The 27,559-nt window shown below is 40.0% G+C and overlaps 1 protein-coding gene across 2 annotated transcripts in view; it reads left to right on the top strand.

Annotated features, from left to right (window-relative positions):
• METTL25 (methyltransferase like 25) overlaps window positions 1-27,559 on the top strand; it is a gene marked incomplete at its 5' end in the record, with an annotated part of 49,773 nt that overhangs the window by 10,746 nt on the left and 11,468 nt on the right. The window contains 7 exons of one of the 2 annotated variants that reach the window (XM_083463098.1): window positions 69-233; window positions 4,204-4,310; window positions 10,120-10,758; window positions 11,775-11,919; window positions 21,779-21,873; window positions 23,388-23,417; window positions 26,476-26,549. In XM_083463098.1, the coding sequence (XP_083319224.1) occupies window positions 69-233; window positions 4,204-4,310; window positions 10,120-10,758; window positions 11,775-11,919; window positions 21,779-21,873; window positions 23,388-23,417; window positions 26,476-26,549 (1,255 nt within the window). The remainder of the gene's footprint in view (window positions 1-68; window positions 234-4,203; window positions 4,311-10,119; window positions 10,759-11,774; window positions 11,920-21,778; window positions 21,874-23,387; window positions 23,418-26,475; window positions 26,550-27,559) is intronic. The other variant, XM_083463099.1, reaches the window with a different exon arrangement.

Here is a 27,559-nt window from a genome sequence, read left to right as displayed (position 1 = left end):
TAGAGTAAAGGAGTTATCCCTCTACAGTTAATTACAAAATTAATTGTATTTCCTTCTCTTTTTTACAGATAGTTGTGAGTTTTACAACATTTTCTGTGAAAATTCTCAGAGGCTGATCAATGTGCAGGCTTTTGCTCTCGCTGCTAAATATTACTCCATGCCAAACCTTGGCGTGTGTATCTCCTTAGAACAGATGCTAGAAGCACTAGAAAGGACACAGCAGCCAAGGTCAGGTAAGTTATAATCTTGGAATCTATTTTTATATATCCTTAAAGCTTTCTCCTTCCTATTCACCTATTCTTGTTTACATGTGTTATGACATTCTGGATTTCTTTTCTAAGCAATTCAGAAATCTTTAAAACTTACATGTAGCACAATCCTGTATATATATGTCTACTCGCTGTCCCACTGTGTTACGTGAGGCTAGGCTTGCTCCCAGGTAGAGCTCTTCTGGCGCATTTAGGAGGCTTCATGAAGGGAGAACATCTTCCAAAGTTGGAGAGAAGGGACAAGCATCTGGTTTGGTGGAGGAGGAACGAGTAGGGAGTATGCACAACACAACACATGAGGTGATCCGAAGGCAAGTTAATAAAGAGACAAAAGCACTTGATTCACCACAGGGTGGATTTGATTGAAATCAAATTGATTGAAATCACTGGTCAGTACAACTTGATTTAAATTATTTTTTTACAGAAAGGCTCATCCTTGCGGATATAATCTTAATATTTACAACCAGATGAAGGTTTCATTTTTGGCATAATAAATTTTCAGAGTAGTTTTTACAGTTATATAAAAAATTTATATTGCATGTACAGTAAAGCCTCATGCTACATAATTAAAAACAAATCCTTATTTCCTTATAGCCTTTGGACTATAATGTAACTTAAATAGAAAACTATCTTTAGAAAGATTTTTCCTCCAAAAGCATTTTTTTTATTAAAAAAAATCCGATTTTTTTGTTTAGTTTAAAAAATCATTTATTTTCTCCACCAGATTCACCATAACTGTAAGTTTACACACACACACACACACACACACACACACACACACACACAGACACACACACATTGAAAAGGAAGGTCCCTGCTTCCAGGTAAGTGCATACAAATGCAATCCCAGTCATCTCTTCAAACATCATTACTGGGGAATCCTACATTTTTTCTTTTCTTTTTTTGCAACAATAGTGTTCAATTTTTTGTTTATTACTCATACGCTTGGCCGTGTGTGATTTCTTATATATTCCCAGCAGAACATCTTGTTTCTTTTCTTTGAAGAGTTCTCTCTGAATTTCACATATCAAATGGCTTTTGGAAATCCTGTAAGTTTCAAAACTCAAGTTTCAAAACTGGGAGCTACTGCTCAAAAAAATGAAAGAAATCATAGCCACACTGAGCCAGCATAGTTAGTCGCATGGTCCAGGAGGGCAGCCATAATAATATCACATTTAGTGCTTCTTACGTCTAGGTCCCTCGTTTTCAACTTCACACTCAAATTTTAGCTGCCACTTGGCAAGCTTTACCTTGCTTTATGTTTTACAACTGCTGACTTTCTTCCTATCTCAGTGTCCTAAAACTTGCATAGTAGATCCAAAACTCACAACCATTATAAATGGGGCACATAATTGTAATATAATCTGAAACTGTAAAAAAAAGAACAAAACTGAATCCAGAATAAGTTCCTTGTATTTAACAACATTAAAAGAAACCTATTAAGTTGAATAGAATTGCTTGGCAGTCACCTGGTGAGGCCAAATACCCAACTTCGGGGTTGTAATATGGTCTTTTTGTATGATCACTGGGATCTTTAAATGTAGAATGTTTTCCAGACATTCCTAGATTCATTTCTGTATTTCAGAAAAGAGGCACATCTATTAACTGTTGAGAAATGTTCTTGAACAAATTGCATTTTTCGACAAAGAAATGTGCCCAAAGAGAGGAATGTTATAGCATTCAAACATACTGTTCTCGAAATTCTTTCATCTGGTTTTTATGATTTTCCTTATCAACATAAAAAGAAAAATATGTCAGAGATACTGCTTTGAAGAGCTACACAGTCTGCTTCAGAAATAACCAAAATAACTTGGAAACATGCTACCCGCTTCTAGCATTACATTTACAAAAGTGTCTTTTTCCCTCTTAAAATTAAATTGCAGCTGTTTGTATATCTCAGAAGAGCATTGGCCTCATGAAACATCAATGGTGCTATGGAGTGCTTAAGCCTTTGAGAGGCTTCTGCTACCAAAGCATCTTTAAACTGTTTCCTTCAAGTATCCATTATTTGTATTTTAAACAATTAGGAGTCGGGATTTCCCTGTACTGAAGGAACTCATATTTGAGCATGATATTTGGTGTTACTATTTCACCTTACAGACATAACATTATTGGCTGCTTTCCGATCAAAAGTTCAGTGCTCTTTAGAGGTCCCAACCAAAGAAGAGTGGCAACTCAAGTTAACAGAATATGCACAACTTGCAGACTTAACATATAGAATAAGAGAACAAGAAGAACATACGTTTAAAGAAGATTGGAAAAAGTTTATTGAATACAGTCAAACCTATTCTTACGTCCGCTTCCACTCGCGTCCATTTCGCCCAATGTCTGTGGCAAACTGGGAAGTAACTGGTGGGTTTGTTGCCGTTTGTGCATGTGCAGAAGCGGGCAGTCACCGCCTGCGCTCAACAGCGCCTCTCCCAGCGACCCGTTTTGACTTCTGGACGGGCCTGCGGAACGGATTGTGGTCATGAGTAGAGGTTCCACTGTATATGGAAAATAATTGTGTACAGCTGAAAACGCTGGCAGCATTAAGATAAATTCAACAGTGCAAATAAGTTTTGATGAATGCAATAATGAAAAACTGATTAGTATAGTTTTTTGGTAAAATATGCAGGGATTTAAGATATATAAAATGAACCATGGAAGGAGAGGAAGGGAAGTCATTGATATCTTAAGGATGTAAAATGAGTATTTGAAGTTGTAAAACAGAAAATTTAATAAAAATTATAAAAAAGGAGTTCGGTGCTCTTTCAGACTTTGTGAAATCAGCTAGGTAAGCAATAATTAATTTTAAAGCATCTGGTAAGTGCCTTTAATCTAAAAAACAATGAACTTGAGGAGGAGCATTTCAGCATATTACTATTACTAACATAATTATGTAAGTGACTGTAGTGTGCCTTGCCACTATGGATGAATGCACATACAATTATGTGGGGGTATTGCAGTGGTTAGCAGTGCATTTAATGCAAATATAATATTTGCTGTCCTATTGTATGTGATTTCTTTAAATGAAAGATCTTCAGTAATACTAGCCTTCAAAAACTATTCCAGCTGAATAGCAAGGATTGAAAAAGCCTGTTGTGCCAGCAGGAGATACTTCTGCATGCATTTTGTGTAGGGATTTCTGGTTTTCCTTCCCAACAGCAGCCTTTGAATCCAGCTTTGATAACGTTCCCTAAGCAGCTTTTGAGAAAATTCAGGGGCCTCTTTCTGCATGCATCTTGTTGGATGCCAGCCAACGTTTATGGGAAACCTAAACTTTAATCAATCTTTTCTTTTGACTACATCAAAATTTGATAACACAAAAATGACATGGCTGGCTTCTGCCTTCTTTGAATTTTGTTTGTCAGTATTAATTTTTTGTGAGCTGATAAAATCTGCTGTATGATGACAGCTCTTGACCATACTGCCACATGTTTAAAAGTACAGCCTTTTTGGCAAGTCTCAAGATGGATTACTATTATCATTGGGAAACAATGATGTTAACTCTTCATTCCTTCATTCTTTAATTTTTAATTTAGCAAGTCTGCATGAGAATTCCTTAGTAACCGTTTTGTATTCTCCTGCTGGTTTTCATTGCATAGGATCTTAATGCTTTTTTGTTATTTTCTCCTGTTTGTATTGGAAATTTCCCCTCTCTTGTTATAATAAAAATAATTTGAAAAAAGGAACAAATCAACATGGCGAACACTTTCCAACAAAATGGCCCGATGTGGGGTGTCACTGACGTTAGTTTTTATTAACAAGTTTTAGTTCTTATTATTTTGAATTATCTAATTTATTTAATGACAATCAATTGATCATAAGCAAAACTGATATTTACTGATAAGAATCAGTAAAATCAGCTGTTCAGGATTGGTGTATAATTGGTTCTGCATTTTCTTTTAAAAAATCAAACCCTTCTAATTTAATTGCATTTTGTGTCGATCAGAAGTAGAGATAAAAACGGATGACTTCATGAACAATAAGAAGTCGCATGAAGTGCAGCTGATGTCGGAGTTAGTAGACGGCATTGCAAAGTATTACGGCCTAAACCAGGTAAGAATTCTTATGATTTCATATTGTGTACTTATTTTAAAAAGTAAAGTCATACTTGGTCCAGTTTTGGACTTTAAAGCAAAGACCCATGGACTAGCTCCAGCCCCTTAGGGATAATAAATGCGATCAAGAAACCATTGATTTTAGATTCAGTTCTCTGCAGGTTTGATCAAACACTTCAACAAGAGTCAGAAGCCAGAAATGTGGGTGTAAAAACTAGACATCAGGACCATGGACAGAGTACAGTAGTCCAGCTAGAAAACAGGTACGCTTAGGTATAGTTCTTGTGCTTTCAGGAGCCTGTTGAATATTTGGGGACTGTTAAAGGGAAGGGACTTTGGACTCAACATGCACTCCTACAGGCAGAAGAACCGTAGGCAATACTGCTACTCCCATGACTGTCCACTGGTGTACAGGGGACTTCCAAGTCAGGAATAGGCTGTGCGGGCTATGACCATGGGATGTTTCCTATGGTGATTGAAAATGTACCTGTTTCCCCAAGCATTTCCCTGACCATCAATACCAGTTCCTGGCATTCCTGGTTATCGTGATTGATATTTTAACTTGGTTTTATTGCGTTGTTCTGTTGCGATATTTGGTTTCAGCGCAACCCTAGGTACGTCTACTCTGAAGTGAGTATAGCATTGCAGAGCCAGTGTGGTGTAGTGGTTAAGAGCGGTAGTTTCGTAATCTGGGGAACCGGGTTCGCTTCCCCGCTCCTCCACATGCAGCTGCTGGGTGACCTTGGGCCAGTCACACTTCTCTGAAGTCTCTCAGCCCCACTCACCTCACCGAGTGTTTGTTGTGGGGGAGTAAGGGAAAGGAGAATGTTAGCCACTTTGAGACTCCTTCGGGTAGTGATAAAGCGGGATATCAAATCCAAACTCTTCTTCTTCACTGTAAAATTAGACAACTGTCTGTGTGGTTTGACATCTGATTGCAGTAATTGCAGAGTTGGATAAGGTTCAGAAAAGGGCAACCAAAATGTTCAGGGGGTTGAAGAGACACCCCTATGAGGACAGGATGCAGTGTTTGGGACTTTTTGGATTAGAGCAGGCACCCCCAAACTCGGCCCTCCAGCTGTTTTGGGACTACAATTCCCATCATCCCTGACCCCTGGTCCTTTTAGCTAGGGATGATGGGAGCTGTAGTCCCAAAACAGCTGGAGGGCCAAGTTTGGGGGTGCCTGGTTTAGAGAATAGGCAAGTAAGAGGTGACACGGTAGAAGTTTATAAAATTAAGCCTGGCCTGGAGAAAGTAGGTAGAGGAAAGTTTTTCTCCCTCTTTCATAAAACTAGAATTTGTGGGCAATCCCGTGAAGCAGAACGTTGGAAGAATCAGGAGAAAGCACTTTTTCACACAGCACATATTCATAGCTGTCAACTTTTCCCTTTTCTTGCAAGGAACCCTATTCGGAATAAGGGAATTTCCCTTTAGAAAAGGGAAACGTTGACTGCTATGTGAATAGCTAAACTCTGGAAGTCACTCCTACAAGAGGCAGTGATGGCCACCAGCCTACATGGCTTGAGGAGGATTAGATAAATGCATGGAGGAGAGGGCTTTTGATGGCCACCATCCATAACTTCTGTTCTCTCCCTTCACAGATAGAGGCAGGAATGCTTCTGAATACCAGTTGCTGGAAACCACAGGAGGGGAGAGCGCTCTTGTGCTTTGGTCCTGTGCTCTTGTGCTTTCGGTTTCCCACAGGCAACTGATTGGCCACTGTGAGAGCAGGATGCTGGATTAGATGGGCCACTGGCCTGATCCAGAACCCTGTTCTTACAGTCTTAATTGTAACCCAGACTTTCCACAATTTGCACTGAATATAAAATAGAGACTTGGAATGCCAATAAAGGTATTTGCATTGTATTGTAAAATAGAGGCTGTTTATGATTAAACGTTTTAGTCAATCAATGCATTGTAATATTGCATTGTTTGCTCAGAATTGCAAATCCCTAATACCCCCAAATGGCCTTTTGGTTACACTGGAATTAATATGGGGGTGGGGTGGATAAAAGCACTCCCTGGTTTTAGTTAATGGAAAAAATGCAAGACTTTAGGAGAGACTTTTCATATTGGATTCTTTTCAGCCCTTCTCATAAAAGTATGCCAAATATAATTAAAGTGTAGCGCTATGAAAAACACAAACACATGGTTTACAACAGTACATATCTTTTTAAGAGGGTTCTTTTTCAGAGACTCCAGTCTCTGCCCTTAGTTTCAACTTTTTACCTGCAATATATAATGGGTGGTAGAAGATACTGTGATGGTATGGTGGTTGGTTGTAGAGCAAAACTAAAGTGCATACCGGTATACTTATTTTGAAAACTATTACTTTCGAAGTTAATCAACAGGTATCCTATGTTTTTACACACACACACGCACACAAAAATCAAGTTCATTGTCTATTTTATGAATGGCTGCATTTTGGATGCCTTGAGATTAAAAAAAGGGATCCTGTGGTCCTCGGGATGTTGTTGGTTTCCAACTCCCATCACTCGTAGCCAGTGTTCAGAGATCATGGAATTATAGTCTTCACAACATCTGGAGGACCACAGGTTCTTCATCCCTGTTTTAGATGAAGAAAATCATTGTAATAGTTTTTAATATTACACAGAGGCATAATCTAAAAGAAATATAAAACCTTTTCTCTACAATAGCATTGAATTGTGTTGGGACCAAGTCAAGTTGTTGTTTTACATGTAATTTGACGTATTTTGGAAAGGACCTCCTGGCTTAGTTAGTGCAGATGCAAGCTAATAAACAAGAATAGTATCAGGACCCATAAATGGATATCTTTAAGCCCATTTCATTAGCTAATCAAAGCCGCCTGGTTGCCACAACCCCCTGGTTATTCCCACGCTGCTCCCAGTGATATACAGGGTTAGGGAGGATTGTGTGACTATGCACCACACTAGCAATGCACCCTGTAACGCAATAGGTTTTGCTAGTATGTAATTGCACGGCCCACCAACAATAGTCCTACCCAATTCTCCACGTGGAGAAGGAGGTTGTGGACTGTGTTGCTAGCCCCATCCCCGATATCATGCATGGCACTGACTCTGATGCAGTTTGAAGGGACGCGGGTGGCGCTGTGGTCTAAACCACTGAGCCTCTTGGGTTTGCCGATCGGAAGGTCGGTGGTTCAAATCCCCACGACGGAGTGAGCTCCCGTTGCTCAGTCCCATCTCCTGCCAACCTAGCAGTTCGAAAGCACGCCAGTGCAAGTAGATAAATAGGTACCGCTGTGGCAGGAAGGTAATAGCATTTCCATGTGCTCTGGTTTCCATCTCAGTGTTATGCCGTGCCAGAAGCGGTTTAGTCATGCTGGCCACATGAGCTGGAAGGCTGTCTGTGGACAAACGCCGGCTTCCTCAGCCTGAAAGTGAGGTGAGCACTGTAACCCCATAGTCACTTTTGACTGGACTTAACTGTCCAGGGGTCCTTTACCTTTACCTTAGTGGTACGTTGGATAGTTGTACCTTGGCTAAAGATCCAGAGAGCAGACTAGGGGGATAGAGTCCATTTGCCAGGCTCAGCTCCAAGGCCAGCAGTGAGGGGCCCACTGGGGGGGAGGCAAAGGCCTTTCCCAGCTGCCAGCTCAATTGCATTCCCTGTCTCACATGCTAAGTAAACCCAGCTTATGTAATTTTTAATAAAAATTCACTTCTAAAATGTTTCCCTTGCTAACTAAGTTGCAGGGAATCTTGTAGCTTATAATGAGATAAAAACAAAACAAATATAAACTATAATGGCATTAAAAACCATTAGAACAGAACATAGCCCTCGATAAAGCTTTTTAGGTTTGGTCCTTTTAATATCTGTTGAATAGTACACATGCAGCCAGCTTTTGGGCTGAAGCTTTACTTCTGACTTGCCATTAAAATGTTTTGCCTTGTTGCATTAAAGTTTTTGCCTTGTTGCTTACAAGGACTGTATTTGGACATAGTATTTAACCCAATAAAGATTTCATTATGTCTTGGAACTTTCACTTTTAATAGTTTATTCTTGGCATTGCCTTTCCAAGTTGAGTCAGTGGTATTTCAGTGGGGATTAGCTTTTTCCAATGTGCTTAGCATAACTTCCATTACACTTTTCAAAGGGAACACAAATGTTCATTAAAAATGTATAGTGTTGACGTACATATGTGATTTCCTTGATTAAAAAGTTGAGTAGAAATGGCTTGCTGAGGTAGCACTGGCAATTTGACAGACACTAGAGGTCAGTAAAGGACAATCCATTATTGTTTTAAGCCCAAGCCTCAAGTTCCTGTCAAAGAAAGGTTGAACTGCATATCGAAACCACTGCAAAGGTGTTGAAGGATCAAAGAGATTGTAAATTACATTAATATAGAGTGTTACGTTTTCACCAGTTGTTGGGAAATCATTTCATAAATTCCTTTTGTCATAGTTCTAGATGAGAATATTTGGTGTAGATTTCACATGCTTGAGAAGGAAAGAGAGAATGTTCCCTCTTCTCTCAGACCTTTGTCTATAGAAAATGGAAGATTGTGGTATGAGATGTATTTTTGTATATGGAAGCATCAATCAGTTTCCCCCTTCGTAAGTTCTGTCCATTTCAAATACTTGCATTTTGTAATATTGATAACCATTCTTTCTATAGTCTGAAACAAAAATTTAAGTTTCTCAAACTAGGGTTGATCTTCATATTTGATAGAGAGCTTTTTTGGATTCAAAAGCACTTCCATAAAAAGAGTGGGACATTCATTTAAAAATTAATATTGGAGGCTCTTTACCTGTCCATGTGACTTTTTGTATATTCTTAATGAAAGCTAAACTGAACATTAATTCAAACAAGAACTTACTTAGCAGAGTGAAAGTTACTTTAATTGACCGTGTTTTCTAATGTCAACAAGGTACGGTAGAAGTATACAATAAAAACAGATTATAAGCACACACTTCTCAATAATAGCAGGAATGAGCATGGGGAAATCCACTTCCTGGAAGTCTGGGAGCAGCTCTTTCATGGAGACAAAAGGCTCAAAATGAATTCCTCTGGGCTCATTCAAGTGATATTTTCCTCCCAGAATCTAACCTAACCTGGGACCAGGATTTGTTCTCCATTCATTCTGAAGATAGGTGAATGAATGAACCAGCCAGCCAGGACAAGAGAGCTGGTGTGTAAGAAGGGAAGAATATGTATACAACCTAACCTTAGCTGTGAGGTCACTAGAGGGTCTTGGGCAAGCCACTGCTCTCTTAGCCTCAACTCACCAGCTTCGATACTGGGCCTGTGTTCTGTGTTCTCTAAAGGTTTATGAGATCTCTCTCTCTCTCTCTCTCTCTCTCTCTCTCTCACACACACACACACACACACACACACACCCAATTGGAACAACTGAAATATGATATTGAAATGCTGTTATTAAACATCATACTGTGCTTGAACGTAATGTTTTCCCCCAATGCATACACCCACTTCTCCTGAAATTGAAGAGGTTTAGGAAGAGAGCACCTGAGCTCAAGACCTTCTCTTTGTCACTCCTAAGGTCCTAGTAAATTACCCTTTTGGGGGAGAAATTTGCAGGCCAAATACGAATTCTTAAAGACCTGTTTCCGAGTCTAGGACATTTGAATTCTAAATTACTGCATTTTGACATTATCAGGTAGTGTAGTTTTACCTTGTGCCAACCTCAAGGGAGATATAAACGCTAACAGAACTATTTAAATCACAGGACCTACACTCCTCTCCCCCCCCCCCCCCAATTAATTTTATGGTTTATAGTTGCTGCCTGCAATTATGAGTATCTGCTACTTTTAAAAAGTTGTTTTTGTTATCTTTGTTCTAGGTTATTGACCTGGGATCTGGAAAAGGCTACCTGAGCTCCTTCTTGTCATTGCAGTATAATCTGAAGGTTTACGGAATTGATTCCTCAAACACAAACACCCACGGAGCTAATGAAAGGAACAGGAAATTGAAGAAACACTGGAAAGCCTATCAAAGACGGGGAAGAGCAAATGTCAGAGAGCAAGTGTTGGAAGAGGCAAATGAAAGGCCACAGCAAGATAAAGGGAAATGTAAAGCAAATATCAGTGAAAAGCTCTTAAGTACTAATAACAGTCTTCAAAGTCAGGCCCAGGTGGCTGCTGCAGATTCCATTCTTTTTGAAACAGCTGATGTTTTCACAGACTCTGATAAGTGTATTACTAACAAACAGTATGAACTTCACTCGGGGGCTCAGCTGCAGCCCGAAGAGAGCAACATTCCGGAAAATGTATTCCTAAGTATTCTGCCTGCTGACGCTGTGGAAACTGACTGCTCAACCAGAAGTAATTGTAGGGAGCTCTGTGAAGAGGAGAAAGAACGAAGGAAGATGGCTTCCCTTAAAGAGAAAGCAAGCCGGTCAAAAGAAGCCAACGTATATTCTCCATTAACGTCATACGTCACTGCAGAAACAGAGCTGCGAGACATTGTTGAAGATCTGGAGGTTATTTTGCTTGTTGTTATAATCCAGGTTGCTTGTGAATAAACCCATTCTGCTATTACTTTTACAGTCCTGCTAAGAGACAAGCAGCCTGTGTTTGCTTGCTGGTGCCACGGAGCAAAGTCTATCCTCTGTGGCCAATGTGGAGACATATGCTACTAGCCTCTCAGCTGGCTATTAATAAAGAAAGAAAGTTCCTTTTACCAAGTCAACGGGAATAGGAGTGGTCTTTCCCTCCTATGTTCCCTCCTACATAGAATTCCTGGTCTGGTCATCACTGTAAGGCGAATTGTGAAGTAGAACTCTGGGCTACTTAACCTCATTTTAAAAATATTTTCTGCTACATCTTTATAACATTTTTTTTAACAGCACAGAGGAAATAGAGCATGGGATCCGTTTTATAACGACACCATTGCTATTATTTAGAAGTGTCACACTAAATGTTTCATAAGTACAGGCTTAGCTAAGTGGAGGTTTGGTTCATAAATGGAAGTTCCTTGCCGTTCAGATTTCCTTGATCCGTTGTTCCCTATATCTAAACATGTTCATATAGCATGTATAAAGTCACTTTCCTTAAAGTTCAGGAACATACTTTGACTAAAAATTCCCTTTATTTAATTTTTTTTTTTTTTTGCTAATTTTACAATGTCCCTGGATTATCATCTCACTTTATTAACTCATTTTATTAATTTTGAAGCTTGAAATATTTCATGTCGAGAACAGTGGCAGACAGTGGGCTGGTGTGTTGGAGCTCACCCGACCTCCCGAGAGCTAAGTGGCTGCTTTTTACAGCATACTGCCTGGGTGTAAATATATTCAGTGTGGAAACTTCTTCCCAAGAGACCTTAATAAATCCAAGAGGCCTTAATTTCTCCATTCTTTTCCACCTGTAGGTAGGAGAGAGCCGGAGAAATAATGCAAATGATCTTTGTCACATACATTGTGGGCTTCAAAATTTTCGGTGTATTCACTAATGGTGAGCTCAATTCTGAATGTGTATTATTTCTATTCTGTTCCAGGACTGTGTAATGGTGGGCCTACATACCTGTGGTGATCTTGCTCCGAGCACCCTGCGACTTTTTACTGCTAAACCTGAAATCAAGGCAGTTTGCAGTGTCGGCTGCTGTTACCATCTTCTGTCAGAGGAGCATGAAACTCAGGAAGGTACAGCAAGCCTTTTCTACCTGAGTCCTTTTTTAAAAACCTGTTTAATTAATAATGTCTTTGGTTTCTTTTATTGACTCATTTCTTACTGTTTTTCATTATGATTTGTGGAAGACTCACTTCTGCATGCCCTGTGGCTTTCCTGTTTTGCCACTCTCTTTTATATTTGTAATATTTGGTCATAGGCTTATTAATACAGAATGCTTTAATGTGGTTATAAAGACAGCTGTTTTTACTTGGCTTCACTTAAAAATATGTGTTTTTGTTCATCATTATATTTCCATCCACATAACGTTTATATCAGATTTTGCCGTTAGCAGTGTACCCGTAACACCACACTGATTCATTATACAGTGAGTTGTGCGTTTATGCCTTTGGAAATACTGTGGCTGTTTACAATCATAAGCCAAGTTGGGAGGAAAGCGTTGGAAGATTATGATGTCAATGTGCTTGCCACTTAAACTGGTTTAACCTCCTTAAGTATGTAAATGCACAAACAGAGAAGTTTAATGGGTTTGTAGATAACAGCACACTTGTATAATTAGAGAGCAAATAGTTCCAGAAAATTTCATTATGGGAACAGAATGATTTTATATATGTATATACCCTTAGTTAAACATGATCTGAAATAGGAAATATAAAACTTACCCAGAATTATCTTGCAGATTACTAAAATAATAATGCTTCAGTATTACAGTAAAGAACAACCTTTGGCTTTAGATTTCAGACACATTTGCATTAATTTAGTTCGCAAGACCCATTAGTTTACCACAATGTGCATGAGCCATAGTGAGCTTAGAGTTTATGCATTCCCCATCTCCAGTCTTCCTCCTGTGCGACCGGGAGGAGTTTGGAAGCTTTCGCAGCTTATCATATCATCTGGATCCAGAACTGTTGCTATGTAATCTTAACTATGGTTAGTTTCAGCATGCCAGTTTCTGTGAAGTTGACTTGCTTGAAGCACAAATGTGAATTCTAGAAGGGTAGCTGTGTTAGCTTCCTGTAGCAAAAGATTATGAACTTTAGCATTTCAATTTATTGTGCCATAAGCTTTTATGTCCAAGGATTGCTTCCGTTGCTGATTGTACTCAGAGTAGAATCACTGATGTTTGTGGACAAGACTAACTTAGTCACATTAACTTCAGAGGGTGTTATTCAACACTGCAGCTCCTTTGGTGCAGCAGACCTCGGTGTGCACAATCAAACTTCCACTCCTGGCCCCTCCAGCATCCTACATGCCCTTAAAAAAATTCTGGAGGGTTGGGGGACCCTCTGGAACAGATTTTGGGGGCACACAGGGTCAGAGAGGAAATGGGAGACAGTGCACATGTAGGAAGGGGTGATATGTCACACACCAAGATCCCAAAATCCATGGAGGGCTTTAAAAAGAAAAACCAGCACATTGCATTGGGATTGGAGAAGATAAATTATTGGGCTCATAATACACAGTTCTAGCTAATACTTTAGCAGCCATATTTTGTACCAGCTATCATTTTCAAAGGCAGCTCCACATCCAAGACATTGCAGTCATCCAAACAAAGGTGACATGTCACTGGAGCCAGGTTATCTCTTATAACACAGAGGTGACTCTAGTGCCACGGATAGACCATTGAGCCACCCCTAAGCAACAGGCCTCCACTTTTAACCTGCTCTTGAATCGCTAGAGTTTCACATTAGATTCTAAATCCATGGCATGTTGAAAGATTATTTGGTTATGATCCAGAGGGCAGACACACACAAGCCGATTGAAATCAGTTGAGCTATACATGCTCAGATTTAGATTGTGTTCCTCGTTTGGAAATTCAGTTCCGTTGACATGTAAAGGAACTGCACATTCTTTTAGAAGCATTGTTTGATATAGAACTTGAGGGGTTTTTTTTTTATTTCTGACCCTCTTGAAATGATGAAAGAATCTACTTCTGTCTTCCACAATACCAATCTAAAAGCAAGAGACTTTGATACCATGGCAACTCATGAAGTGCTCCAAAGAAAAGATCAAAGCACTTGATTTCATTTCCATACCATCTCTAAATATTGCTGTATGGCACATGTTTGCATTGTTTGAATCAATTTGTGAGATATCTGAAACATGGCTGTAAATGAAATAACAGATGTTTTTAACTAATATGTATGCTGAAACATTTAAAAATCATTATCTTATTAAATTTCACTATAGCTCTCTGACAGTCCCCCCCCCCCAAGTGACCAATTCAAAATACAGAGGGGTTTTATTGAAGAAACAGTACAGAAGAAATTCAAAATTCCGGTTTCAGTCTTTCTTTCTTTTTGCCCCTTGAAGCATACATTAAAATAAAGGCGTTTCTTCACTGAATACATGAACTCCAGTATTTTTATTGTGTCTTGAAAGAGTACATAGATGCTCCAATTGGAACTATCGTTGGCTGGGCTCTCTGCAATGATTTTTTTTTCTTCACGTACTGAAAAATATCCAATGCAAATACACTATTCTCTGGAAAACCCATATCCGTATTTGTGGATTGTGTATAGCTATATTTGTCATCTTTATACATGAGAGTTTTGCCAAAAGAAAAGAGAGCTTTATAGCTATCCAAAGCAAGCAGATGATCGAGGCAGCGATAAGCAGAGGAAGAGTTTGTGTTAATTGGCTAGACGTACTTTAGCTTACTTTACGACAGCTTCCTGGAATAAGCGTGTTTTGAGGAGTGACCTGAACAAAGTAAGGGAGTTGGTCACACTGAGTTGTTCTGAAGGACAGTTTCAAGGAGTTTTGAAGTTGGTGTGGTGGCGTATATGAAGGAGCAGGAGACCTTTGGGCAACTGAAGCATGATGCAGCTGGATGAGTGAAGGGAACAGTTGTGCTGGAACATAAAAGTGGAGAGATGGGGATGAGGCCGTGAACCATTTTGAATGAAAGAAGCTTGTGCAGGGTGTCCAAGAAGCCAGTGTACGGATTAGAGGAGGAATCTTACATGATCAGAACAATGCTAGAGGTGGATAATGTTGGTAACAAGAGTGCTTGATGGATGTGTGTTGGTGGAAGATGGATTGTAGTCATAGTTATTTACCGGGGGTGGGGCGGGACATTAAGGGTGAAGGCCGAATAATGGAATATGTGACTAATTTTCTAACTAAAAAGTCTGAAATCCACCTACGAGTATGGCGTCAAAACAGTTGCATTTCTGTTCTTCTGTAGGTATTTAATTAAATCTTAAAAGCACTACAAGATTTGTATAGACTTTCACCTCAGCTAAAAAATGAAATACATATGAAGGCTTGTATAGTTTGGTGTCTTTATAGCTCCCAAAACCATCATTTAAAAGGATATTGCATTCGTTTTAATGCAGAACGCAATACACAAATGGTTGTAGAACATCTTTTAAAGTGATTTTTCTATAATCTCAGAATGAATACGGACAAATATTTCTGTGCTTCTTGGTTTTCACCTAAGTGTGACATTTCATAGAATCATAGAATCATAGAGTTGGAAGAGACCACAAGGGCCATCGAGTCCAACCCCCTGCCAAGCAGGAAACACCATCAGAGCACTCCTGACATTTAGTGCTGGTTGGTTGTGATCCCATCTTCTTATTAGTAAAACCTGTTCAAATGCACAGACCAAAAAAAATGCCGCTGATGTAATCTTCCCAGTTCTTGTTGCATCTTGAGTGACGTTCTCAGTGGTATGGTTTCACAACAGCATCCTTGACAACTCTGGACAGGGCTCAGATTGGAGAATCCTCTAGAGCAGGGTGAATCTGTCAATAAAACAATAATACGATCTCATAACGAAATAATATAATCAGCCTCCCAAGTCCTGTAATGGTGGCTGCTTTCTGAGTATGAAATATACCCAGAGCCAAATAAAATAAAGATCTAGAGAAACCTGTTTGTAATACTTAAGAAGTAGATGTGCATAATGTTGCCATTTGGGAGCCCCAATGAAAGCCGGGTTTCACTTTCAGTGCAACTTCTGTGCTGCTCAGCCTTCTGTTTTATGCCTAGACTGAAGTGTTTTTAAACAACTTAAAGAAAACTAGTCCATTAGCACTTGTCATGTCATTGTTTTTAATATCTTTCTGTATAGGATGTGTGTGCCATAGTGTCCCAATCCCAGTTCTCATAACTTAAATACTTAATATTTCAGCGATAAGAAGTCACCTTTTCTGTCTGAATGCATAATTACAGTGATTAATTGCATATACTTAGTATGCAAGATCTTGTAACAGACCTGTCATATTACTTACCCATTCATCTTTTTCATAGAAAACATTTTGTGTCTTCCAGGCATTGTTTCAAAATCTCTTTACTTTTCCATAACTTCTCTTTATATTTGTGTATAAAGCAGCTTATTTAATGTATACATGTGTATGTATATATATATATATATATATATATATATATATATATATATCAGTGCAATAAACAGAAGAAGGATGGCTAATGGGTCTTTCCTATAGGAATTCTTATTATAACTTTTTGTGTAGTGTGGTCTTAGCTTCTGGGTTTTGAGAATCTGTGTTTGCAGCACCAAAGTGTCCTTCTTGGGGTGCAAGCCTGGGCATTGCATATGGAGGTCCTGGGCTGCCCAGACGACAAGACCCCCCTCTTGGCGTCAATGATGTGGTCCAAAGGAAAGCAGAGCAATACGTTTGGCACCAGCTTGGCTCCCAGAGTTGCTGGAAGGAGATGTACAAGGAACTATCCTACCGTCTTAGGGACTCCACTCCAGATTTGTGTAGGGTTTTACTCCTTAGCCTTTACTTTTCCCGAAGACGTCCCACAAGGCAGCAAGTACAGATTGTTCCCTAGGGTTTACTCCTGAAGCCTTTCTCCCCAATGAGTATAGCTGCAAGACTGCAGAGGTTTAGCACCAGAGCTTTCCTTCTCTTAGATGGGCTACCTTCCCAGATTGATGAAACAGGGTGGTAACTCATGAACAGTGCATGTCATATGTTCTTCTATGGCTTTCTTGACCCAATCACTGGAATTCAAATAGCCCTAAAGCTAGTCCGTGTATCTTTAGGACTTCTCTAATGTTATGTCATAAAGGTACCTTGCTGTCTGGGAAGTGATGCATGCCACTCATTTGTGTTTGAGGCTGAGGTGGTGGTTGAATTTTATTAGGCCATTCTTCTTTTTCTGTAATATTTCAACAGGGATAAACTTGCCTTATTTATTTTCAAATCAAAGTCAGCAGATTATTAGGACTTCTGTCCTCCTCATGCTGTACCACATTTTACAATTATTCTTGTTTCCTTGATTTAAAAAAAAATATCTTTCGGAGCATAATTAAAGGCCATGATTTAGATGCAGTTAAGCTCATGGATTTAATTTTTTAGTTTTCCTATTTTATCTGTAAGCCAGCCTCTTCTTGTTGTTTTTCTGGATGGTGATGGTGGTGATGATGATACTAATACTAATCATCATCATCATCATACTAGCTTTCACACATATCTAACTTGGTGTTGGATTGCCACCAAAGTTCTATGTGTTTGTTTTTAAACTTTTGCAGGGTTACTACTTGTTACAGTAATGTCACACTAGCACTTAACTCATAATTGGTGAGCTTTATTGTCCAACATAGAATCTACTTCTAAGTAAACAATAAAAAGGCAATAACTTCTTCTTTCTCTGTTATCCATAAGCTGCCATCCATAAGCTATCAGGGAGAAAGGTGGGGTATAAATAAATATGGAAGAAGACAACGACATTTTTTTAAAAGCATAGTTGTACGCTACAAACAAGCCTAGCATGAACACAATTTTGGGTGACTATCTCTGAGGTAGTAATCTTTATAATTAAATAGCTGACATGCTGTTGGTGCCAGCCTTGTGAATTCCACTGCATATGAGTATTAGGTTCCATATCAAGTCACTCTTCACTGTTTATCTTAGGCGAAAATTATGGAGCAGTCCCTGTGAATAAGTGTGTGATAAATACAGAGATTTTCCAGTGTGTTTGGCAAGCCCTGAGTAATTACCTTACACTGACAGCTGTTTCAGATTGTCAGTCAGTTATATCTCTTGGCAGGTTTGTCACCTTTTTTAGGCCTTGCCCTTAGGGTGTATTCCATTGCTTCTCTATAGTGGTTAGAAATGAAGCCTAAACATTTTGATTTTTCTTTATTCACACACATGAGATGAAAAATAAAATTGTAAATATTTGTGCATTATGGAACTTCAATATACAAGAAAAGCAAGCGAGATGCAAGCGATCAGGAATCCTGTGCTTTTTACTGATACAATTAATATCCTATAACACCTTTATCCTCAGATTCTACCTTTGTGCTGCTTAATACTACAAACTGCAAGATGCTTTCAATCAGAATTTTTGTGCTGCTTTGTGCTGCTTAATACTACAAACTGCAAGATGCTTTCAATCAGAATTTTTTGTTGCTCTTTCATTTATGTAAAAAGGTGGGGGTTTCTTAATTAAAATATTTATAACCCACTCTATATCAAGTGGATCTCAGGTTGGGCACAACAATACATTGAAAGCAATTGTTCAGTTAATGAAACGACAGCTAAACAACAAATAACAATTTTAAAACACAGAGCAGAATTAACAATCCATAAATGCCTGAAAAAATAGCCAGGTGTTAACAATGAAAATCAAAACTGCTGCAGTATACTTGCTCTAGTTCTGAATGCATTTTGGCTTCAGACAAGCCTGTTCTGAATAGCTGCCTGTCAGCCTTCTGCTAAGTGGTTTACTATCCCTATATATACTTCTAGGGTCAAGGTAAGTTGTATGCATTTATTGCCAAGTAGTTTTGTAGATGGGAAAGTTGTACTTCTTTAGCCACTTACCTCAAAATATCTCCACTGGAGTGCGGCAGTTCCAAAGTAAATGCTTATCTTTGTTCATAATCTTTTTTTAAAAAAAGTCTCAGCCCCCCTCTCTCTCTCTCTCTCTCTCTCTCTCTCTCTCACACACACACACACACACACACACACACACACACTTTCCTCTGATGAAATACAGGATTAAAAAAGACTCTGGAAAATCCACTCTCTGCAGCAGGCAAAAAACCTCTCCCTTTCCAACTTTGGAGTGGGAAGATAGGAGAAACCACATCACACTGAGCAGTTCAAGCGTGACACTTAACTATGATTTAGGCTGTGTTCACATTAGCAGTTTGAAACACTGTGAGGTCGTTTCCTCCCCACTGCATTTCCAAGTCGCTTTCTCCCACCGCTGTTCACATCAGAGGGTGGGGCAGGGATGTCTTTGCTCCGTGATTTGTTTCCCCATGTGGAACTCCCAAGTCAGTGAAGCTTTCATCCGCACATGTGCAAAACCTGCCTGAACGGCTCACACCACAATGGAAGTGACAGTTTCCATTTTCGAAGCTGGCTGGAGGAAAAAAGCTCATCAAAGAGGAGTATTTCTCTGAAAGCAACTGGATACCGATGGATTGTGCTACCGTCATGTGAACCCGGCTTTTAAAAAAAGCAGTGGTGGGAGCCTGCCGAAGCCACAGTAAACTGTAGTGTGAACACACCCTTAATGTGCAAACCTCAGGGCTTGCACACTCCCCTTTCTCGCGAGGAGATTGGAAGCAGTTACTTCTTGTGTCTAAACTGTCCATAACATGCCCTGGGCCTCCTATTGCCCCCGGTATGAGACAAACCTCTCTGGGCATTGTCCGGGGTTATGCTCCCCTGGGATGGATATCAATCTTCATCCTGGAGCGCTCGGCGACACAGGCTGGATGATCCTGTGCACGCTGTTAATCAGCAAAGTCTGCAGTGACGACTGGAAGCTTGAATGTGAGCATTTTTAGATTTATTTTGCCATATTTATAGGACAAATCATAATGGCGCCTGCTCTCTTCTTCAGCAGACGGAGAGAAAAAAACACAGTGCAACAGCACAACATAACAGAATAGATAAGATGTAACTTCCGCCCTCAGACTTTCCCAGCTCAGGAAAGTAAACGGAGACATGTGACTTTCCAGCCACATATCAGCAACGGAGGAGTGACTTGCTAACATAAACATGGACAAACTGTAATTTCAAAATATAGTTTGCAATTCTGGCCTGTTTCCCTAAGGTAGGAGTGGCTAGCCTTTTTTGGTCAGCCGTCCCTCCAAGGGCAGCTTCCTACACTGGGCATGGTTAGTGCATAAGTGTATGTGCATGCGCACACAAATCACACATCCAGCATATGCTTACCATACATGCACAGTTGTGCATATACTACACATATGCCAGACATTCGGGCACACAGTGCTCTCTCGCTCTCTCACATACACACACATGCATGTGGTTTCACATACGCACAATCAGCATTTCCCACTCCATAGCCTCGATGAGGTACAGTGGTGCCCCGCAAGACGAATGCCTCGCAAGACGGAAAACTCGCTAGACGAAAGAGTTTTCCGTTTTGGAGGTGCTTCACAAAACGAATCTCCTATGGGCTTGCTTCGCAAGATGAAAATGTCTTGCGAGTTCCTGCGGGGTTTTTTCCTTCCCCCCCTTTTTCTAAGCCGCTAAGCCGCTTATCAGCTGATCCGATAAGCCGCTAATAGCGCTAATCCGCTAATCCGTCAATGGGCTTGCTTCGCAAGATGAAAAAACCGCTAGACGAAGAGAATCACAGAACGGATTCATTTCGTCTTGCGAGGCACCACCGTAGCTGGAAACAGTGCCTTGTCTTTATGAAAGAACAGGCAGAAGGCTTTATCTTTGATCTCAGTGCTGTGGGGTTTAGAGCCAAGATCTATTTGCTGGCTCTCAACTGGGAAATAGTTTGGTGGGCCAGATGCATCCCCTGAGTGACAGATTAAACATCCCCACCCTAAACAATAGTAGCAAAGGAGTTGTGCTCTAATGGCATTGTTAGTAAGTAGTTAAGTGTACCTGAGCATTTTTTTGGAATTTTCTTCTAAATGTTCCATTAAAAATCTTTTGTTTTCTTGAATGTGTGTGCATCAATATATATTGAGCCAGCGCTTAGACGCTTGCCTCGTTTTCCTCCCTTCTGTGGCCAACTTATTGATTTGTCTCCAGCAGTCCCTCTCTCGCATCCGTTTGTCATGAGCACTCCTGTTTCTTACCCAGTCTTGCTCAGCTGCCCAAATAATTTTCCATTTTGTGGGCCCACACCATGCAGTTGCACAGATAAATGTCTCATGTGAGAACCAGAGGTGATGATGTTTAACCTTAGGTAAATGGCTAATTATTAAGTTAAAAGTGGAACAGTGCCAGTTGGAGAAGAAGGCTTTTGTTTTCACCAGGGCTGAAGAAGACCAAACAGAAACTCATGCCTTTGTTAGTTGTTGGCAAATGATCAGGTAGATAATCAGGTGTTAGCACGCATCTGGAGTTCTCAAACTCCTTGATCTCATGCATACTAGTAATAGTTTCTCAATGAGGGCAGCCAGTCTTCACCAAGGTTTCCTTTTTCTGTTCGTGTGCAGTGAGCATGTGCTCATCGCTTAGTCACCAGCAGCGCAAAGCAAATCACATAGTTCGGGGACATGTGGAAAATACTAGCTGAAATGAGATTCTTGGCAATGCACCTAATATATTAAAACAACAACCGTCATTCTAGGTTAGTTTGCTGAAATCTTATTATAAATTGCCTGTGCTGCACCATGTAAATGATGTACTAGGTTGTTGTTGTTTTTTAGAGGATCCTATTACAAGAGGGATTTAATTTAGAATGGAAATAATAGCTTACCTTGAGAAAATATAAGGATTTTTAGATGTAGGCCCTTAGGCAAATGGTATTCACCAGGTAAGATATCTCTCTCAAACTGCTGTTTTGAATTGTTAAACTAGGTAGCATTTAAAAATCTCTTTCAGTGCTCTAGTGTATTCTCAACAGCCTATTTACACTGTTTCTGTATTGTTTCTCTTTGTTTTACAGATGTCCTTCACGGAACACTGGGTTTTCCCATGAGCCGGTATTTAAAGGAAGAGGGCTGGTTCTGTGGTCGCAATGCCAGAATGGCAGCCTGTTTGGTACAGTTTCTTTCCACACACCCCAAAATGTATCTACATGTGATGGAATTTGTTGTGTTTTGCTTGCAGACCTGGATTTGTCTCTTAAATATCAGGCAGTGCAGAATAACACCATTAGTGGTGTATTCATGCTCAGTTGATGGGCCCATATGAAAATTTGGGCACAGCTTGGTTTCTTTGAGCTCAGATGAGATGTGGCACAGAGCAGAAGGTCCTGACAATTGTCTAAAGGGCAGAAATCCATGGCAGCCCCATCACTGATTTCACTAGTCTTTGTTGGATATCACAACTAAGCGTAGCAAAAATGACTGCCTGGCTACAAAGTCAGAGAAGACTCTCAATCCCTTTTTAACAAGATAGCTTTACGTGCAATGTTTCTTCAGTTCAAATGCACCGCCTCATGACATGGTGAGATGGCATAACATGCATTCGGATTTCTAGGGACATTTATCTTGGATGCCCACTGTGTTGTGTCTTCAATCTGCCCACCATCTCCTCCTTTCCTAACCTACTAAAATTTTAATTTACGTGCTTTTGATATTCTCACAGATGCTAGCTACGAATTAAACTGGGTTAGCAGAGTCTGCCATGTGCTAAGCAGGTCTGAATATTAGAACTGCCCCCTGCTTCTGGCTGCAGTGCTAGTCCAATCCCAAGCAACATATCTTTACTTTGAACCAAATGTGCATTTGATCCTTGTGTGATCTTCTTATGAACCTCAGTCTTTGTCCCTTTCGACTTGCTAAGCCTCTGTCTCAGTTTGCATAATCCCTTTAAACATATTCAGACAGATTTGGCTTCCCCTGCATCTTAGCCAGCTTTTCTTCAGCAGGCTGAGGATGGTCTGCATCCCTTTTCTCCTCCTATCACTTTGCCCCACATTCTCCCCCCCCCCACCTTGCTACTTATCTTATTTACTGGGTGCCTAATCAGGGAAGCCATGTTTACTTCTGTTTTTCCTGTGCGCAATGGGAAAAAAATATGACAACCATGTGTAAGCAGCATGGCTGTTTTGCTTAGGCTTGTTCCTGCTTGTGAATGTAGCACTAAACCATGGTTTATCATTACGTGTGAACCAGCCCTTTGCATTTAAAGTTTTTATTCAGTGTACGTATTAATAGAAGGGATATTTCTAATCTTTTTGGAGATTTGAATTTGTATCCCAACAGTTCTTTAAAGTCTTCTCCGTTCCTTTTCATAGTTTTCAGGCATACCTGATAATCCATTACCATTTTAGGTGCATTGTAGACTAAAATGAAGTGCTCATCGAAATCAATTTTTTAATTAAAAATGTACAGTCAAGTATCATCTCAGATATTTGCAGAAATATATTTATACGTTTCATTGTAATTGTGAATCCCATGATTACATTCTTAAATAACATGTGATAGATGCGAGCACACACATTTTGGTCATATATTCTGTTATTCCCCCACCCCTTTAATGAATTATGTTTATGATATGTTCAGATTGAAGAATAAACACATCAGTATTTTCTCTTTTTCTCTTTGAAGGCTCTGGAACGAGTTGCTGTTGGCCAAGTGGTGAGTAATGTTGTGTATTTAACCCTTCCAATGACAAAGCTGTTTTCTCACTTTGAATACTTTGAATACATGACCTTGTGCTGAACTTCTCGTTTGCTGGAATTGGAGAGTTAGCAAACAGCAAAGCTTGAATTGGAGGCAGATTGATATTCTGCATCAGCACCATGAAATTGCACTTTTATTGCCTGGTCTTCATGGAGCAATGATAAAACATAATTTTCTCCAGTTAATTAAGAGTGATTTAAATAGCAAGAGCATACATTAAAAGTACTCTGAATGTCTCGCGTTTCATTCCTCTATCAGCCTCTTTCATTGTAGTAGCCTCATTTGAAGTCCAGAGAAATTCTTCAGGGCTACTGAATAACCGGGTTGAGGATTACAGTCTCATTGTAAACTGGTTTCTTTTCTGCCTCATGCAAATTTAAAATAAAATCTCTTTTTCTGAGTCCAAAGGTGTATCCATGGAAAATATGAAGTTAAATTGATCCTTTGACAAGCAAGAGTTCTTTCTTATCCAACAAAAGCTTTTGACCTAATTGCAACCCGTTCTGCATTCAGTCCTCTCTTTCCAAAAGTTCATTTGGATTAGAGTTGCATCTGATGATACCCTTTATGAGCTTCTTTCCTCTGCGTCAGTCTTGTCCCTGCTTGCTCATCGTTGCCGGCTGTGGAGCTCTTCCCAAGTAAAGCCTTACGTTTTGTGGAACTGTGACTTAATCTTCATCTACTTAAAAACACGGCATGCTTTCTTAAAGAACCCATGGTAAGACAGGACAGGCCAAAAACACTTTTAAGATTTACAGACGGCTGAAAGTGCACTCTCCGTGGAACACATTTTTGTGACTCACATTTCATTATTGTGATGCGATGTATTATGGAATAGGTGTCAGTTGAGGTTGGTTTACACTGCCAGATTCTTCTATTTGAAGAAGAAGAAGAAGAGGAGGAGGAGGAGGAGTTTGGATTTGATATCCCGCCTTTCACTCCCTATAAGGAGTCTCAAAGTGGCTAACATTCTCCTTTCCCTTCCTCCCCCACAACAAACACTCTGTGAGGTGAGTGGGGCTGAGAGACTTCAAATAAGTGTGACTGGCCCAAAGGTCACCCAGCAGCTGCATGTGGAGGAGCGGAGATGCGAACCCGGTTCCCCAGATTACGAGACTACCGCTCTTAACCACTACACCACACTGGCTCTCTATTTGCTTATATATTTGACCGTTTGGAAGTAGTAAACACAATACATCTTGAACTCCTGTCTGCTAACTCTGATTACAGCTGCTTGGAAAAGTCCCCTATTCATCACCACCACCCTGCAACCTTTTGCCATGTGGCTATGTATTCTTTATTGTTATCATTTATTACATACATATCTTGCCTTCTCTCAAGGTGGTAGACAATAATACAAATGCAATAAAACAGCAATAGCATACAAGTACATATAGAGAGAGTAAGTTAAACATCAATAAAAGCAACCAGTTAAAACCCACTACAGCATATTTACATATCAATTTATGGGCCAAATGTCTGTCTAAATAAAAATGTCTTTGCTGCCGGCAGAAGGTCATCAGAGACTGAGCTCGCCAGGCCTCTCTTGATAAAGAGTTCCAGAGCCGGGGAGCAGCCAAATGTGCTTTCGATGTTGGCAGGCTAGAAAGAAAGGTCTTTCTCAAGGATCTTAAAACCTGGGTGGGCTTGTATGGGAGATGATGCCTTTCAGATAACCTGGTCCCAAGTCATATAAGGCTTTGAAGGTCATAACCAGCACTTTGAACTGTGCCCAGAAAACACTGCTTGTGTACATTTGTGGGGGGAAATTTGGCAATTTAAGCTGGCTCATTGCATTTACGGAACAATGGAGACCTGCTTAGTGAAGAAATTCTATTTAGCTGGGCATCTCACAGTGTTCTTTTCTTTCAGAATCTTGCACCAGTATCTTTTCTAGTAATGTAGTCAGCGTTCATAAACCTTTTTTTAAAGAGACTAGCATGGCTTTTCCCATTCAGTTTTTACAGTTGGGTAGCTGCCTTTATTTTCTTACAATGTATTGCTGCAAGTCCAGATTCTTCCGTAAGAATTATATATTACTGAAATTTTAGTTTATGGGCAAATATTAACGTAACATAAAGCCAGGTTGTACATCATGCAGTTAATTTTCTGACATTTAACTAGAAGCACAGTGGTCAGATTGAAATGGCTTCCTAACGTGGGCCAGTGAACCATCAGTGGATTTTCTCTTCAATATTAGTTATATACAACTGGAGATATAAACATGGGAAAGTATTGGGAGGATTTGCTTTGATTTATTACAAATTCTTGGTTCTGGCAAGGCACTCAATATTCTTTGTTTTCAAATCTCCATCTAAATTCCTTTTGTGGATACTTTAAATCATTACAGCGCCATTTATCATCCCTTTTGGTATATGTACACAAGCCGCATGACTGTTCAGCACACCAGATTTACAGACCAGTGTGTCCCTGCTGCAAAGCCGTTAGCCCAGTGGAGTTTACACAGGGGATAAATTTGGCCGTGCATTTTAAAGAGGTGCAAGTATTGCCTATTCTTATGTAAACACATAGTTCATTCTTAAAGGTATGAAGCTCTTCAGCACATTGCACTGTTTGTAGAAGCACAGGAGTTTCTGTGTGTATTGGGGAAAGAAGATGAAGTTGTTAGGGGGTAGAAAGTGCATTGAAAACTTGCAAAATGTTTTCCCTCCGACTTTAGAGAACCAGATTAATCCTAAATGGGTACATTTCTGCAGTAAAACCAACATAACAAATAGCATAATTTGGCCTATGGGGCTTACTGTTTTCCTCTAGCCTGCTCCTCAGCCCCATTCAGTGCTTGCTGTTTCCTGTGTTTATTTTTTCCAACAATTATGGTTACAGCGTTACATTTCTAAAGAACAACACTTTAACTTGGGAACAAGAGACATACTAGTAACACTAGGTGGAATGAACAGAAACCAGTAATTAGTTGAAGACAGCCAACTGTTTTCGTTGTTCTAGTTGCGGTGTCTGCTTCCAACTTAATACCCTGCTGTTTGATTCCTTGCAGCTGCCTACAGAATCCTTGTTTTATCGAGCTGTCCTCCAGGTTATTGTAGAAGAATTTTATGGAGTCAAAAGAAGGTAGTATGCTATAATTCCATATTGTTAAGGAAGAACAACTTTTGCCTCCTTTTTTTACTTGCAGTGGTGGCGAAACCTGAGAAGAATGCATGTATTGAAAGAGCAGCAACTCTTTCATAGATAGCTGACAGTATCTCTTTGACAGTGGGTCTGTAAATCTGAATAAGGGTAAAGGTAAAGGGAGCCCTGACCATTAGGTCCAGTCGCGGATGACTCTGGGGTTGTGGCGCTCATCTCGCTTTACTGGCTAAGGGAGCTGATGTACAACTTCCGGCTCATGTGGCCAGCATGACTAAGCCGCTTCTGGCGAACCAAAGCAGTGCGCGGAAATGCCGTTTACCTTCCAGGCGGAGTGGTACCTATTTATCTACTTGCACTGCGTACTTTTGAACTGCTAGGTTGTTCTGCTGGGGCCGAACAACGGGAGCTCACCCCGTCGTGGGGATTTGAACCGCTGACCTTCTGACCAGCAAGCCCTAGGCTCTGTGTTTTAACCCACAGTGCCACCCGCGCTGAATAGGACTCTGCAAAGTTCTACCGCGAGCAAGTTGAACCTGTTTTAATTAAGTTGATCATTCAGAAGGAACTGGTGAATTATGTGGTGTCTTGATTTTAGCAAAGCTTGGCAAATGTAGCCAAATTATTCTTGAAAATGGTTTATGTAACCGTGCTTGAAAAGCAGCTGAAGTCAAACAAAAGAGTGAATAATGATGCCTACCATGATCCATTATTAATCATTCATATAGTGTTTCAACTGTAGTAAAAGCTTAATATTTACTGTTCAGCTTCTCAGTTGTAAGGCAAGTCATTATCATTTCAAAGTGTTGAGAGAATGTGACTTCCCCAAGACTTTCCCTGGTTGACCCCCTACCTGTGCACCTTATATATTGTCTACATCGGTGTTCTTCAACCTTGGGTCATCAGATATTGTTGGACTGCAACTTATATCTCTGACCACTGACTAAGCTGGATGGGGATGATGGGCCTTGTAGTCCAAAAACATCTGGTGA

The sequence above is a fragment of the Podarcis liolepis genome (genome assembly GCF_965112155.1).
Source record: "Podarcis liolepis genome assembly, chromosome: 10".
Classification (NCBI taxonomy): Eukaryota; Metazoa; Chordata; class Lepidosauria; order Squamata; family Lacertidae; genus Podarcis; species Podarcis liolepis.
This window is presented reverse-complemented; position numbering and strand designations above follow the sequence as displayed.